The 17,663-nt window shown below is 37.5% G+C and overlaps 1 protein-coding gene across 1 annotated transcript in view; it reads right to left on the bottom strand.

The window, feature by feature from the left end:
- The window catches only part of PIGK (phosphatidylinositol glycan anchor biosynthesis class K), a 62,918-nt gene that overhangs the window by 4,177 nt on the left and 41,078 nt on the right, over positions 1 to 17,663 (bottom strand). The window contains exon 10 of the mRNA XM_056497294.1: positions 17,235 to 17,310. Coding sequence (XP_056353269.1) covers positions 17,235 to 17,310 — 76 coding nt within the window. The remainder of the gene's footprint in view (positions 1 to 17,234; positions 17,311 to 17,663) is intronic.

The following is a 17,663-nucleotide window of genomic DNA, read 5'->3' as shown; positions in this document are numbered from 1 at the left end:
AAAAGACAGGTAGCTAAGCAACAGCAAGCTGCCTCCTGTGAACAGTTTTTTGCTGTATGTTCTCTAGTTCTGGTAGACTCATTATCCTGTGGAACTTAAAAACAGTTAACAGAGAGTTGCTCCAAGTACTGTAATTAAGCAGAGGATAAAACAGTGTATTTTCAAATTGGATGGGTCTATAGGGATCTGAATGGAAAGTGTCCAAGACTTTCAGTGAAGGTGTTTCATAAAACATGCAATACATGTTACTCCAATTAAAATGAGCTTTATGAAAAAAAAAAATTTAAAAAGCTGAAGTGGTAATTAGAGGAAAAATGGTTTAATTTAAAAATTTTATATCACAACAGAAATAAGATTTTAAACATCACATATTAACATTTCATGTAGACAACACTGTCTGAAACTTATCTATAGGGATATATGTGTTTTCCACACCAGAAGACTGTCAGATTATAACATCCAACACACTTCCAACAGAACTCTGCCTAAGTGTTCTCAATAAGCACAAAAATATTGGTACAGTAAGGTTTGGGTTAAACTCACAATTCACATCTTAATAGTGGCAGCACAGAAAGCCAGATGAACAGACAGGAATTAAGTAATTCCCAAATGAAACAGGAATACACAAATTCTTCAATCTCCTCCAGGAGATGAGGGTTTTAAGAAAGGGTGCAAAAGCTTAGAAATAAATGTGCACATCATCCTTGTTGCAGGGGATGTTCTCCCCAACCTGAGGCAGATGGTGTGTGTTTGTACCAGGAGTGCAAAATATCCCTGTGCAACTGCACAAAAATAACACATCAGAAATGCTGTGTGCCAGCAAGTCCATTAAAGTGGCAGCTATTGGATTTCAAATTAATCCCTGCTTAATTCTCTCTGCAGTTTTAGTGCTGAGTGTCCTAGACCCAGTTCTTGCCTATTTATTGCTGCACACATGGTATAAAACATGCAAGACAGCAGCAGCTACAGCCAGGAGAGAGGCTGTGCACATCCTTTGTGGGATTCTCCCCCAGTCCTGGGGACCAGCAAGTACTCACAGGGAAGTGAAACTCACTGGAGCGAATTTCATATATTTGGGGGGTGAAGAAAGAAATTTCCACATTTCTTCTTGTTCATTCTCCATATAAATGAATGTTTCTTTTTTCTTCCAATGCATACCCTACTTGTATCTCAAGGTACCAAATTGTATGTGAGGATCTGGTGGAAAGACCAGTATAGAAATGTGAAAAAAAGATACATGTCTTAAAACAGGTCTTTGAAATTCAAGGTGAACCTCAAATCCAAAACTAGAACAATCCACCTGCTTCTCATCTCAGACAACTGATCTCAAACTGAAGGAAATTCCTTGGAAAAGCTAAATTCTGCTACACAGTGCACTGTGCCAAGAGCACTATGTATTTCCTAGAGGCACTCCAACAGCTCAGGTTTACTTGCAATTTAGAATTTCAAACTGGGTAATCCTTTCAATTCTTATGACAAAGCACATAACAAAGTTTATTTTCAGAATGAATTTATATGTATCACAAGCAAATCACAGCATAAGGTATGTCCTCAAAGCTTCAGTGGAAGTCAATGCTTCTAATTTGTCAGGTACAGTTTGGATTTTGGGGTCCTCACAGGGGAGTGGGGGAAATCAAATAACTCCAGCCATCAAGTAATAGTTTAATCCTTTCTGTGCCCACAGCAAGATTAAAGTCATAAGAGAATTCCAGCACAAACTGTGCCTGTTAATCTGCAAAACAATTTCAAGTACTTTTGTCTAATCTCCTGGTTTGTATTTATTAACCACAGTGCCATGATTACTGATATCTCCAGTATTAATAAAATAATGAAGAAAGTTCATTCATCAACAACAAAAACTCACAAAGGGTACAGGAAAAAACAGCAGCTAAACTAAATTAACATCAATAACAACAACTGCATTTTCATATTTACTTTGTATAATCATTGTAATAGGAACAATACTGTTATGATAGCTTTACTTTTTCATTTCCTTCTAAAATTCATAATCTATAAAGACTTTTTTAAAATTAGCTTCTACTTATTACTGCCTACATTCACAGTTATCTCTTAGCATTTCACAGTAAAGTGCTTTTAGTGGTTTAACAATTATTCACTAATCTTCCAACCTGAGATACAATACATAATATACAACTTCTAATCAAAGGGAGCCTTGCCAACACCTGGGCAGTTGAATTCCCAGACAAGCCAGACAATGAGCAACATATTGGAATTCACAAATGTTTTAGAGAGGACATGAGAAAAGTCAGATTAGGTTGTATTTAGAAAAAAAAAGAATGTAACTGCCTCTATTTTAGGTATGCTAAGCAAATTGTTCTTTATATTTTAATCAAATTCATACCTATATATGAAGCCATGATCATTATTTTCCACAAAAGGATGTCGAAGTCGACAGCAAATATATGAATTATATTTGCAAACACAAAGATTCATGCCAACTGAAGCATGCAAAAATACCAGATGAGCAGCTTAATTAAGTAGACTTGGTATTCAAAACTCAGTCATTGCTACTTAGAGAAGCATGCTTCTTTTTTTTAATATTTTTATATTTAATTAATTTAAACAAGAGGAGGATTATTAGCAAAAACAAGACTAAAGGCAAGAATTTAGTGCTCAGTGTCACACCACAAATGGAAAGATAAAACTCCTTGAGGTCCTTACAATGGAGGGAGTCAGAAAATGACAAAAAAATACACTGGTGAGAGAAACCTCTAAAAATCATCAGAGATAAAAGAACTCGCTGCTACTGAAACTTTGGGTTAAGCAGACAGAGACTGGAGATAACAAAGGAGATGAAGGCTGCTCAAGGGACAAGGGTATTTTGTATTCACAGAAATACACTGGTGTAAATAGGGCCAAGCTATTCTCAGGACACTATTTTTCCCAGAGCATGCACTGCTCACCTTCCCCTGGGAAAATCAGGTCTTGCTCACACAAATGCAACACTGCACTGCCACTGGTATCAGACCAGAGCCAACCTCTCAGTTCTGCAGAGCAAGGCTCCACACAGGGGCACATGCACTCATGGGCTCCCACCTGTTTCATATGGGATCATTTTTCCAAGTACCAGCCTCATCCAGCCCAGCCCTTCTGAGGAACACAGCACTCCTACTTCTTCCTAGGAACTGTGACTTGGATTTCTCTTAGCATCTCTCTGAACCACAAAGTGAGTCCACTCAAATGCTTTAAAAACATTTTTTCTAAGGAAGGTTTTATTCCTAACCCTATGAAATCAATTGTATGCTCAAAACTTTCACTATGAAGTGTAATTTTCATCATTCAAATTCAAGCAAAGTTTTTTTTCTGTTTATATAGATAAACCATGATGTTAATAAAGGACTATGCTGTTTCTTTCAAAATAGTAGTGATGGTTCCAATCATACTTTTTTTCCTGCACATCCTGTAAGTATCTATTCATTTACTTCCAGGTGACAGGCTGTATTAACAACAGATGTTAGACTGCATTAGTCCTCATACCGAGTATGCCACACTGAGTAAGAGATCTAATCAAATACTTCAACAGCTACATCTGAAATCCAAATAAGTATTCCTTACACACATAGTTTTTAATGTCCGTTTCTCAAATCTCTACAGCTATAATTTAAAATGTTCTCTGTTACCCTAAGCTCTGGGCTGCATTATATGCATGTGCAGTAAAGCTCCACATTTTCTAGCTCCAGCTTGCACAACTTGAAACAGCATTACACTGAAGAGGCAGGCATGACAAAATGAATGGAGGGGGAAGCAGGGCTGAGGCAAAAGATGCCTTCACACTTATAAGAGCAAGATCAAGTATGGCTGTACTTTTACTGCAATACATTTTTATTTTCAGTGAGAAATCAGTGAATAACAGCTAGTGACAGGTTGGTTTGTTCCCCACCACCATCCAGCTTTTAAAGTGATTCTGTATTCAGTGGTTTTGTACTCATAAGCCAAACAAAAATTCTTACCCAAGTTTATGTTGTATGCACTCTCTTATGGGATCAGGAAAAGAGGAAAAGGAGAAAGACCTATTCTGAAATATCAACTCAATGCTTCTGGGTACCCTAGCAGCTATAGAAAACAAATCATAAAACATGGGCACAGCAATCATACAGGCACTTATTTAGTGGCTGCACATAATTACACCTACACAAAAAAGCCATTTCTGTGACACTGGGTATGTCAAAGAACAAGGAGTGCCAGAGAGCAGATCCATTCCTGCACAGAGTTTCTGTAGGCATTAAAAAAGAATAGCAGATTTATGGTACCATAAATAATCACTGTTCCCTTGTAACATTTGCATGACACAGGTCATCAGTCAAATATTATGTGGGGCTCACAAAGAGCATCTTCCTGGAAGAATGAGAACATTCCTCACACCCTCACAGACCACCACATGTAACATGTACAGAATCAACAGCTTCCAAAAGGGTCTTTTAAAAGATGAAACCACACATGGTTTTATCTAGGGGCAAACCAGTTGCACCTTTCCTGCCTCCATCTACACTAACCACAGGTTACTGCTTTATTGTCCTGCTGTATTTGTAGATGGGCTTGCATGTTAAGCACTCCTGAAAAGAACAAAATCATGGCTAACTCACAGGAATGCCCATCATTACAGGAGGAATCACTTGCACAAGGCTGAATCACAACCCCATGCAGAGAATTTGCACAGGAACAATGATGCAGGATGCTTGACTGTCCAACAGCATGAACACAACTGCTCCATTACCAGAGTCTTCATTCATTTACCCCTTCCATTCATTCTTCAAATGGAAATGATTTCATCAAATTTCAGCCCTCTGAATTATTTAGGAAAACAATTCTAGACAGAGCACTAGAGAGCAGCCTGCCAATATCTCTGTCTGTGGCCATTCATCAGTCCTGTCAAGAGCTCCTGAGTTACATTTCTGTGCTCCTCACAGCATGCTACTGAAGAGTAAACAAAACATAATTAACTTAACACAAAAAAATCACCAATAACACCTAGGATTACATGGTTAAGTGGGATAAATGCGCAAATATATTTGGAGCTAACAGTACCTTCCCCTGAGGAAAAGTGTTCAGAAAGGTATTTGCTGTCACAGCACTACAAAATACATCAAGATTGATAACATTTATGCTTTTTCCTATCCATGTGATATGGGTAGCAGCTACTTTTTATGCTGCATAAGCTAAGCAGAAATACAGTGGATAGAAGAAAAAAATCCAACAAAACTCCTACTGCTAATTTTACTACTCACTGGAATACCATTTAAATAAACACTGTCTATCAGGGAGGCTTTCATATGTAAACAATAAAAAAGTCATGATTAATAAGCACTGTACAAGGTTATGTGAGAAATGAAAATGTTACACAACACTGAACAGACACCAGAAAATGGAATTAAATCTTGCATCTTGGACAACATACTATAAAATATTTCAGTAATCTGCTTTATACAGGAAGCTCCCAATCCTGCATGTATTTAGTGACAGGTAACACAAACTGGGTCAGAAATTCAGTCTTACACTCAAATTACACATGTGCTCACACACACATCAATACTGTGCAACATTGAGCAATAAAATAAGAATAAAGACTATGAAATACATTTCCCTTTGCCTAAAGATCTTAGAGCAAGCTCTCCTTTCCTCTACCCAACACACACAGGGTGACCCATGCTCACACTTGGCTGATTCCTGCCATTGTTATTCCAGGGACACAAATACAACCCATCAGAAACCAGAGCTCTCATTTAAGAGCCACAGTGGCTGCTGACCCTCTTCTCCAGGCCTCATCTCACCAAAACTGCATGACCTACACTTCACTTTTATTCAGGAAATTCCCAAACAGAGCTTTGGGGAGAGAAGGGCTGTGGAACAATGAGAGCCTCTAAGGTTCCTGTGAAGGGACACTGGAACTGGGTTTGACAGAAGCCATCCAGCAGCACCAGCAGTGCTGAAGCAGAACATGCCTCACTCCTGCAGTACAGCAAATATCTGTCCTTCCACCAGTTTCTATTGCAGACAAAGCCAGAAAAAATCTCAACAAGTTGGGCATTAATCAAGAGTAATTTGAGGATACCAAAGGCAGCATTTTCATAGCCCAACCAGGCTTCTGCAGAAAAATCAGCTGCAAGCCAGGAAAGGGGCCCTTTCTCTGCACATAAAAATCAGTGTCTTTCTTACTAATCAATGACCACTAAGAAGCATTGCTTACTTTACATTTGCCAGTAAATCTCATTCTAAGTGCAAAGCTTGGTCCACCAAAGACTCCTCTTATGGAACAGTAAAATTGATCACCAAAATGAAAGTAACTCTGGAATGGTATTCCTGCTGTTAATACTGTATTCAACAAAAGAAAAAGAGATTTAATTTACTATTAAAAGGATTTGATAAATCAGTCTTCTACTATCTAGGGAAGTCCTAAATTTTATTCTAGGTCAACCCTAAATTATTAATTACTACACCATAGCAGTTTATCAGTTGTTCTAATATAGACATGGTTTATATTTTTTTAATTTAAGAATGATTTAAAAAAAAAAAAAAGTAGCAGTAGCTCTTCATTCCATGATATCTTCAGCTTTTACTATACATTAAAAGACAATGAATAAAGTAATTTATTTTAAATGCAGACTTATAATGCTACTGTTCATAATAGTAATAATAATAATAATAATAATAGTAATAAACATGATAGTCTTTACAACCCCATAGTTCTACTGCTAGGAATTATGCTTTCTCACTAAGGCTTTTGTGGCTTAATTGTCTTCATGTAATATTGATATCTGGTACTTGGATGTAATTAAGAATAGGGGAACCATTCTTAGAGTACTATTCAAATCCATTAGGTAAATTTTCTCACTATGATATGAAAATTTTCATCTACTTAATTAGCACACCTACTCCTTCCATGCCTAAGTGCACCTAAGCTGTGTTTTATGATGGCCCAAGGAAAGGAAAAAGAAACCACAACACATCAATTATTCCTCCACTCAGTTGTACAACTATTTTAAAATGTGTGAACAGTTAAGACAAAATTGAAAAATTACCATAATAGGCTTTTGACACTTCCCCGCTTAAGCAAAAATTAATTCTAACTCCCTGTTTTTATGCAAAGCCTTTATAATTTCTCTAATCTCAAGTTCCCACGAGAGAGAACACAATTCTTTCAAGTACAAGTATGTGAGGCTTGCCATCTTCTCTTTTTAGTTATGCAGTTTATTTGATGGAAGTCTAAACTGCTAAGCCTCCCTTTGTGCTTAATATAAGCCATCCTCAGTGGAAATACAAGTTAATTTAAGTAAAATGAAGTTTTAGGAAGGATGCATTCTCTTGCACAGAAAGCCTCACTAAATCAAAGCTTTTTTAAATGCAGCATCTGTTTCCTGAATTGGTCTAGAACCTGTAATAAAAATAAACTAAAAAGAAGAAAAATTTTTAAAACGTACTTTTACATGTAAAACATCATAAACATAAAAACAGACAAATGGAGCAGCTTACTTCTCATTTTACTGAGTTTTGCAGCCTCACCTTGTATTGTGCACAAAGACATTCTTGCAAGATAATGAATTAGCACGTTTTAAGCATCATCTGTTTTATTAATGGTGACTATTATTAAAACCTACTGCTTGTGCATCAGCTGTATTGTGTTGCTGGGGTACACTGCCATACACACTAAGCTGTGTGCACCACATCCTAAACTCACTGTTTTTCCACAGCACTGTTTAGCCCTAAAACACACCTGAAGTATTTATACATCACATGCTTTGCTTCAGCAGCACAGGGTCTATTTTGATGCCTACAAACCTATTGAGGTCACAGACAGCTTGTGCAGATATTTAGTCTATTCCCATGAGAGGTAGAGGTATATTATTTGCATACCATTATGTACTGAAAAACCTATTCATTTATCCCCACTGGAGACAGCTCACCTCACTGCCCTAAATAGCATTCATTTTTTCAGTATCTGAAGGAACAGCAAGTAAATGGGACCCAGTGCAGACAAATCCAAAAAGACTCAGAATATCTAAGGATCTCAACTTATAAATAACAACGTGAACAAATGCAGATCAATATATAACATATAAATATAACAGAAGCAAGGAATGATGGAAAAAGTGAATTATATGCTTAAGTGAGAACAAAAATCTTGAGAGTGAAAATGGCTGAAGAGATAATTTTTAGGAAAAAAGATGACATTAGCCAAGCTTATTATGACCACAAAGGAGAGCAAAGAGTCTCAAAGCACAGAACTCACTTAAAAATAGCTTCCTTACATTTGCAGTGACAGCAGCAGTCCTAATATCATCAAAGTGAGAGACCTATTGACATTTTACCTATAGCAGGGTGCAACAATTCACATGATGCCAGTAACTGAGACCCATGGCACCTATACATGATGGCTCTTCAGTACCAGCTGCAATACTGTGAATATTTGCCATACTTACAAAAATGTTCTAACATGACCTAATTGTCCTCCTCAGTTTTATTCCCTCCATAATTATGATGTTTTGAATAAACATCTCCCAGCCTCTGCTCAAAACTTTTTTCTACTTATCCTTCCCGATGTCAATACAGCCACAAAGAAGAGAGAATATAAATAAAGTATCTGTGTGCTTTGTGCAGAAAGTCAGAAGAGATTAACATAATGGTCCTTTACAGCCTTAGTCTGCAAATCAGAATCTCTTGCTGCTAACCTTGGTTTGCTTTTTGCCAACCTGCTATGTGAAGTTTACTTCAAGCTGTAGGCATTTTTGAATCTGTCTGTTTCTGTAAAGCTCTGAGCGTAGATAAAGCACAACAGAAACAGTAAGCATTGCCTTGAAATCAAAGTTGTGAGCAGGTCATGAAGAACAATGAAAGGGGATCATGGCACAATCAGTCCCATGCCAAAACAAAGACACAGAAACATCAATAGTGCATATTGAAAGGTTTGTGCACACAGGATCTTCAAACACACGGCTGCTTCAGCTGAAAAGAAGCAAATCAATTTTTTGAGTATAAGGAATATAATAATTTTTTCAGTCCATGGCCATACTGTTACTACCAACCCTTGAAATGCAGTTATTTGAAGTTCACATGGGTAAACCACAGAGATCTACAGCACTCCATAAAGCCTGTCATGTTACAGTCATTTCCTGAACATCTTCCTTCATTTTACATCTTAAATAGTGCTTATTAAAAAGAAACTGTTACAGGAATTACCTCTTAAAGAAGCTGCAAATCCAGTGCAGCACCTCTAACAATTATAGCTACTATAGAGCCAGGGTATCTTTTCATATATTTTTTAATAGTGCATCTGACAATCCTATATGCTGGTGGGTATGAAACTGATGTCTCATAATCCACAAAATGGATGAGTCTACAGTCACATATAAAGCCTCATATTAGCAGTATTCTCAAGGGCAAACTGAGCACTCCCATGATATGCACAAAAGCCTCGAATTCATTTTCATTTTAACTTTCCACAGTAACAGATATTTTTACTCTCATCTGCTAGTGAGAAATATAAACAAAAACTTTCAGGAATACATGTACACTTTATCATTCTTAGCTGGCACTACTTATCCTAGTTGGCTTTAGAAATTCTGTAGTCACACATTCAGCCAGGATGAAAAATGCCCTTCTTTCTTCAAGCAGTATTTTGCACCACTGCTGTGCTTAATGAGCACAGGACTCTACCAGGACTGGTGAGAGTGGAGTGTGGCCACTTGAGGGGCAGCCCCTTAAATTGCTCCAAGCTGTCTGTCAAACTCATCTCCCATCCTGTGCCAAAGAAAAATAAAGATAAAATGTCAATCTGTACATGTCAGGGTTTCACAGGTTGGGAAAGAAGAGACATGACCTTCAAAGACTGACAGATCAGAGTTAAAACTTTTGTCCAAACTGCAGGATCTGGACAGCCTGAAACAGTCATTTTGAAAACACTGCATCAGTTACATCCACGCCTGCAGCTGCAACTCCCTGAAGAGGAGACTGGTTTGGAGGGAGAGCACGGACTGGGGGTTACTGTCACCTTGCTGGGAGCCATTTCTGTGAGGAGGGGATAAAGTCACACTCCAAGATGTGACAGCAGAAACTGGATTCTACTCATGCCCAGAGCTCATAATGTACATGCACGTCAAACAGAACATTTTGATAAGTGCTCAATAAACTGTTCTTAATAGTGTGTAAGAGGAAAAACAGATCCTTCTTTTATTGGTTTTAAAATATACTTTGGTTTCATTTTTTAAAAATGCAAGGAAGGTAAAGTTGCATGCTTTAATGCATAAATAGAGAAGAAAAGGTGGAGCATGCATGCAACAGCTCTGGCAAGAAGAAGCTACCAAATACCATCTCAAACATCTCTGGGATGCTGGAACAGGTAAAATTTCCTCTTCTGGGCTTACAGAAAATGTTCAATGTGGTATTTCTAGTATGAAGCAGTTAAAAACAAGAACTGCACTGAAGACTTCTCAGGTTCCTCATGCAAGATACCTTTCAATGCATTTACTTATTCAATCCATTGTATTCAGCTATAATTGGAAAAATCTAATACTACATTCAGTTTCCTGTAATGCTTGGTCAGCAACAAAAAGCACTCATGGTTCTTTTCTGGCTCTGCTGAGCAGTGTTGTGTGCAGACAAAGGAAGTGCTCCTCGTGCATTAATAATACTTTGGCACTCCAACCCTAAAGAAATGAAGTTCCCCATAATTGCTGCTAAATTTTTAAGATTTGGGGGGCAGCATTTGAAAGAAAAATAATTCTAAGATACTTATCTTTACTCTGTCTTGAAGACTAAGAAGAGATTCCATATAATATTTCAACAACAAAGAGAGAAACCAGCAGAACTTTCCCTGTGGTTGAGAAACAGTAAAATAATGGCCCTGGATAGGCAGAGAGTGATCACCCACAAGAGTCCTTTAATGGGAAGATGGAAGAGAAGAGACTGCTTTACTATATCTCTGCTTCCAAGAGGAAAGATCATGATCAGATGAAAAACATAACAAAACAGAAGCAGCCATGCCTTGTCAGTAAAAACAAATGATCAGCCATTTATGCTATCTCCATATCACGGTATTCTGTGACTGGAAAAAAATGATGAGAAAAACAGCAGCAAATTTTAAAAATCATATTTTTTCTATTTTACAAAAATGCTTTATGCTGCACTAAGATATGCTGTATTTCAGGAATTCTATGAAATTTCATGTGGCTAATGAGCTATGTAATTTCTGAAGAAGAAAGGAAGAAAGACAACCTTACTGTTTGTGTCAACTATTGGATTACATTTGAAGGTACTGAGTACCATTGCTGACTCTGCAGTAGTTCACTAGATGAAAAAAAAACAAACCTGAAAAATCACTGGTTTAATGGTTTGCCAGTAAAAGATCTGTACCATCTATAACCAAGTCAAGATTGTGTTTGGTGATTTCTTACAGTGAGTCAGAGAAACAAGGGACTGTGCCATTTTTAATACATTACATGACTCACACACACAGCAAGATTCTGCTACTCAGTTTTTAAAATCAAACTTAAAATTAGAAGAAATCTTGGAGAGTGAACTTCAAAGCACCTATATACACCAAGTAGCACAAGATGCTGGCAGGAATACCTCTGCTGCTCTATGGCATATTTGGTTTGGTTGGCAAAAGTATGCAATAATAGCTCTTTTCCTTTTGGTCCTTTTGAGCACCGAGTTTTCTACTAGGTAGCATTCAATTTAAAAAAAAGCCCAAAAGATTTAAATAATCTCTAACTTATGCAGAAGTAAGACAAATTAAGTCCATATACTATTTACAACTTAGGGAAAAAGCATAGGAAAAACCAAGATGACATTCAGTCATGATTCCACTTGAGACCACTTCCATTACAGTTATAAAATGTAGCCAAATCACCTCTAGGTTAAACAATTCACAAACATGTTTAATACAGAAAAGAAATTGAAGAAACCCAAACATAGTAGGCATGTTAATTTCTAACTCCCATACATCCCAAGTGCTCTGGGTGAAGAAAGGTTGGCTCAGCATAAGGGGTACAGCACACCTGGGTTTAGCTCTGCACAGCATGCCTGAGCCCCAACATCCACTTCAGGTGAGAAAGAAGATGGCAACATATTTCCATGACATGCATCAGAAACAGCTTTTCTCACTTGCAGTCTGGACCAGACGTGTGAGCACTGGCAGGACAGGCTCCTGCTCTCCAGACACTCTAAAAGGGCCACAAGAAGTGGCCATGGTAAGGGGACAACACTTGTCTTCAGCACGTGGCTCAGGACTGCAGTGCTAAAGCCTGACCAGGCAGGTGTCCTAGGGCAGGCTGACGTGCCACAAGGCTTTTTTGTGGGAAGCCAAGTGATGCACTTTGTTAAAATAAAACTGGACTCTGAAGTCAGTGTACTTTTTAATATTTGGTATGAAAAATTCAATTTTCAATCATCCTGACAAAATCCATTTTTGACTAAGAAAAGCATCCCTGCCTGAGCAGACCTGTGTCTGTGCTAGCAGGTGCAGCAGAACCTGGACCTTTTGGTGAAAGGCTGTATTTTATCTCTGACATCATCCAGATGAATATCATGACCAGAGTTCTAAAAAGCAAGATATGCTTCAAAGTTATTTTCAAACACAGCTACATGAATGGATTTTCAAAGAGTGTATAAATAGCTGTGTCTAAAACTTTACACAGCTTTACACGAACCTGAGACATCTAAGTACTACAAGTTGCTTTTGAACCTCTTAGCCTGCAAAGACACAGTAAAATGCAAGTATCACTTATCAAAGTACTTTAATATTTTTAATAAATTAATATTCATGAACGAAACCTACTGTCTGCATCAAAAATACAAATAAAAATCTGGGTTACTGTTGTGCTATTAAAGACCCTGCATACTTAACAAAAGTTCTCAACACCAGTGGCTTTGTAGAACATTTATAGGAACCAAGAATCCACCATCAGGACAGAAGCAGACTGGGAGTGAGGGGAAATCCTGAACTGTATAAACTGCCAAAGGCAATGGGCAAGGCACCAGTGCGATCCCTGAATTTTAAAGTTATGTTTTTAACACTGTATCAGCATGTCATGGGTTACTTTTCATATTGAACATTTCACAAAGATTGTAAACCACATAAAACCACTTTAATTTAATGTTTGTGAAAACATTTTAAGTCTGAGAGCTAAAATTGTTGTGTTATAGATAATAAAAAGATATTTCAGAAAAAAATCTATACAACATAGTATGTTATATTTTCTTAATACTGTTTCAACAATTTCTGGCAAATGCCACTAAAGAAAACCTCTGTCAATTAAATCAGCATGAAGCCAGAATAACATCAACAAATGCAATAAACTAACAGCCCTCTACAATGTGAAAATGAGGCCCTGAGAATGAACAAAAAAATTGATCTTCAAAGCAAAAGGATTTTATCTGGGGGAAGGGTGGGGTGAGTCATGGCTACAAACTTGTTACAGAAGCACAGAAATGATGGAAACAAAGGCCTTTCTGCAAGACTTACTGCAGTATCATTTGATGGCCATCAGCCTGTGCATTCTTAACTCTGGAGATCCCCTCCCATCATCTTTCATAAATTTCCTATTTAATTTCCCTATGGTGCCTGCAGCCAACACCCTCAGAGCAGACTGGATGGAGCAGCTCCCCCAGGCTGAACTGAGCCAAGCTCCCTGTGCTCCACCAGACCCTGGAACAGAGACATTTCCTCAACAGCTGAGAACAGCTTCCCACTATCTCCTGAATTTACTGAAGGTATCTGCCACTGAGGCTTCTCACAGACAGGCAACAGAAAAGCACGGGTTAAAACTTCTACACACCAAACAAATTTATATCTCCAAAAGGAAACTCAATCTAAGTTCATTGGATATTACAGAAACATTCCCCCCATGAAAAAATACCTATGGAACTCCTTATTTTTAAGTAAATCTGCAGCTGTAAACCATGTCAGATTTCAAGTAAATTGTGCAATTTCCACTACAGGCTGTAAATCACTTTCCTGAAACACCATCCTGGTTTATCAGCATGTTCATTTATCTACTTAATGGTTTGAAATGGACTAAAATAAGTATGCAAGTTGATTGTGGTCTGAATTTGCTGTTTCATTTTGTTTTCAATTATAACACCATCAGGAGATCTGGTGTTTATCTGCTGAAATGTGCCTTTCATCAATAAAACATTCTTCCATCAGTAAGACACCTGTAACAATTTAAGACTCTTCAATATCCTAAATCCTGGTTAGGCCAAATATGTTAAAACACAGTGACATTCCAAGCACAAGCACTGGCAGTGAACTTAGGTACTCCTATTGAAATGGCTTGCTGAACTGCAAGGACAGCAATGAATATCATTTATAATAAATGGAAACAATCTTCTCAAATGCAGTTTGCCCTGTTACTCCACCAGACCTGTTTTGACTAAAGACAAGTGCAGAATTAAAGTAACCTCTCCTTCTTCTCCTCTTTCTGCTTTGAGTTTTGGTTTGGAGGGGTTTTTTTTGCCTTATTCTAAGTAGCATAAACTTACTATAAGTAGCAGCATTGTATGCATGGCTGTACAGAGAGAATCTTATTAAAAAGGTTGTCTCATGTGGGCATTACTCTGAAAGCTCAACTTTTACAAGTTTATATTAATGACTGCATTCCTTTACCAAGCACTAGAGGCTTTTTATTTCAGTTAAAAGCACAAGAAGCATTTTAGTAGTGTTCAGGAGAATAAATTTACAGTGAAAGTTGGATAATACTAGTGGCTTTGTCAGCTGACAAGGATAATTAAAATGTACTTTATACATTATACTGATTTAGGATACCTGTCCACCACTGTGAAATTTTAATGTATATTTACGCTATAAATACACAGCACTGATGCTATTATGTATATCTACAGTATGTATGTATCCATTTGGATAAAGCATCATAACACCACAAATACTATTCACTGTTTTTACTCCTGTCACTTCTTTAGTTTTTTATAATTTTCTTCTTTTTTCCTTAGAGCAAAAAAACCCAAAAAACCTTGTTCATATAAACAAGACCCCTGCACAACTTGTCCCAGCTGTGGCAGGTCCCTCAGAAAGGGTGCAAGGGGCTCTCTGCAGAGCTAATTCAGCACGATGCTGGTGCAGTGATGCTCAGCTGCTCACAGGCTCAGACAGGGCAGCAGCCTCACACAAAGCCAGGGCACGGTGCCAAACTCCCTGGCACCACAGCTAAACAATGGTTCCTTCATTTGGCTTCTCTGCATCCAAGGCATTTGCAGTTCTGTAGGGTCTGTTCTGCTGCCTTGTGCAGACCCCAGCTCTGCACTACTGGCAAGTTTAGCAAACAGAGAAGAGCACATAAACCCAGCTTTTTGCCTTTCCACAGCACAATATTCTATTGCAGTGTAACACACAGTAGCCAAATGAACACTCTGTGGTTATTACCCACCTAATGCTGTAAAAATATTGCTATGACATTTTGTCTGCTCGACCATTTTAAAGGTTAATTCTGTTTCCTATTTGAGATTTTCCTCTAGGTGAGCCATTCCATGCACTTTCTATTTACTGATTCCAAACAACCCCCAAACTGTTTCATTGCTCACTCTCACTGTTAAGAACATATTGACTGGCTGCCTGCTCTGCTGTTTAATTCATTTATGCTGAGAGTCAGGCATGAAGACAGAATTTTAAATGTGACATTTGCAGGCTGTTGGGTCATTTGAAGCTCTGACAACACCAGGGAGTTCCTGACATACAAACTGGTTCTGATTTCCAATCTTCCATGTTCTGAACACATCAGAAATTCTTCCCAAAGGTGCAGATTTCAGCCTAAAGTTTTAAAATCCCTTGTGTTTACAACTTGCAGGAAAGGCTTGTAGACTTAAAAGTTTTAAAATAAAGCTTATGTTTCCCTTAAGGTAAAACCACACTGCCTGCAGCATGAGACTCAATTCTTTAAAACAGTTATTGACAAAGGTATTTGGGAAGATCTACGATAATAATTAATACACATAAAGTTGTTTACAAAATTCTATTAAGGGACTTAGTTGACTTTTATTTGTTCCTGTTGATCTTTAAGCATTTAAAAACAGCTGAGTCTGAGACCACAGTTTTATCTAACATTGCCTATCTAGCTTAGTGCTACTCTGGCCACTGGCACATCCCAATCTTCAGTCTGAAAGTTTTCCTTATCTCAAGGCACTGAATGCACTGCACCATTTTGTCTCCCAGCATGAACTATCATTATCCTCCCCAAATTTCAGGTCAATTTTTCAGAGCATACTTGATTACCTAAAAGATTCCACATGGCCAGGATACCATCAGGAAAACAGTAACGTGACCTGTTTGGTCCTGACTTAAGAAAACTATAGGTACTTGCCCCTGAAGCAGGACTCACATCTAAAAATTTTAACAATTATTTATTTTATTTTGAGAAATTTAAAATGACTGCAACAGCATAGGTCATTTTGCTTCCTTTAAGACATCCCCAAGAAGGAGGATGCTAAGGCTCCCCAGTCATGTTTGACACAAGTTTTATGTATGGATTGAAAACCAGGCCTTGAACTCTGAGAAAAGAGCAAGAAGGATTCCCTTCTTCTGCACAGAAAAGATCTCTTCCTCCTCATTGCCATGAATTGAGAGACATGTTACAATAAAAACTTCAATTCTTCATTGTATTCCATATTACCCCTCATCTGTTTATTTAAATCAATAGCATGGGATTGCATTTAAATAAAGACAAAGATCGAAGGCACAATCTAGGAAAAAAGATAAACCATTTTTTAAATTGTGCAAAACAAAAAAGTAACAAAAAACCCTGTTCAAAGCAGAAAGCCTGATGACACTGCTATAGTTAGAAATAAAAATGGTGCTAATTCAGAATTGTATTAGGAGAAGAGATTGTTTTTCCTGCTCAACTCATCATGACAATTATTCCACAATGATGACTCCATACTTTGGCTGCTTTTTCAGAAAGGGGAATATGATTTAGGTCAAGATGCAAATATGGAGAATTAATGGAATTTTTTTTCTTTTCTATCAGCAGACACACAACAATTTTAACAAGTAGCTCTGAAGTGTTAACCATGTCATACAGCAAACATCTTTTCATTGCCATGTTCAGAATGAGACTTTTATAATTTAATAGTTGTCATCTGAACAAGAGTATCTTGTTTATACATACTTCCAGCATGAGGACATTAATTCTGTGTGACCTAGAAAAGCAGTTTTAAGTATTATAGATGTTCTTCATTTTCAAAGGAATTTTTAAAACAGAAAGACTTACCTGGTGTATTATCTGAGCTACAGGAAGTTGTTCAGCATATTTTAGTGGCTCTGTTGCCAACTCCTCATCTGGAAACCTGGGAAGAAAGTAAGGTCACGTTTGTCAGAGTCAGTACAATGTTTACCAAATTAAATTAATGAAATTAACTGTTTCAGGATACTGTTTTGCTTAAGATGAAGAAAAACTGTATTTTATTACAGTAATGGAATGTGTTTATCGCTTATAAAGTTGAGTGAAAGAACAAATTTATAGTAAACAGAAATGTGCATGACATTGTGCATCTTTTCCCCTGACATAAAGCACAAATTTAGAAGCAGAAACCTAAGAAAATCTTTAAATTTCGTTTTAGGTGAACAAGGACTGGTGAAAGCTGGATTGAAATCCCCATGGAAAAAAAGTCTTATGCATTTACAGAGCAGATTCAGCACT

This window comes from Oenanthe melanoleuca, chromosome 8 (genome assembly GCF_029582105.1).
Source record: "Oenanthe melanoleuca isolate GR-GAL-2019-014 chromosome 8, OMel1.0, whole genome shotgun sequence".
In the NCBI taxonomy this organism is placed as follows: domain Eukaryota; kingdom Metazoa; phylum Chordata; class Aves; order Passeriformes; family Muscicapidae; genus Oenanthe; species Oenanthe melanoleuca.
Note: the sequence above shows the minus strand (reverse complement) of the source record. Positions and strands in the feature narration are given on the sequence as shown.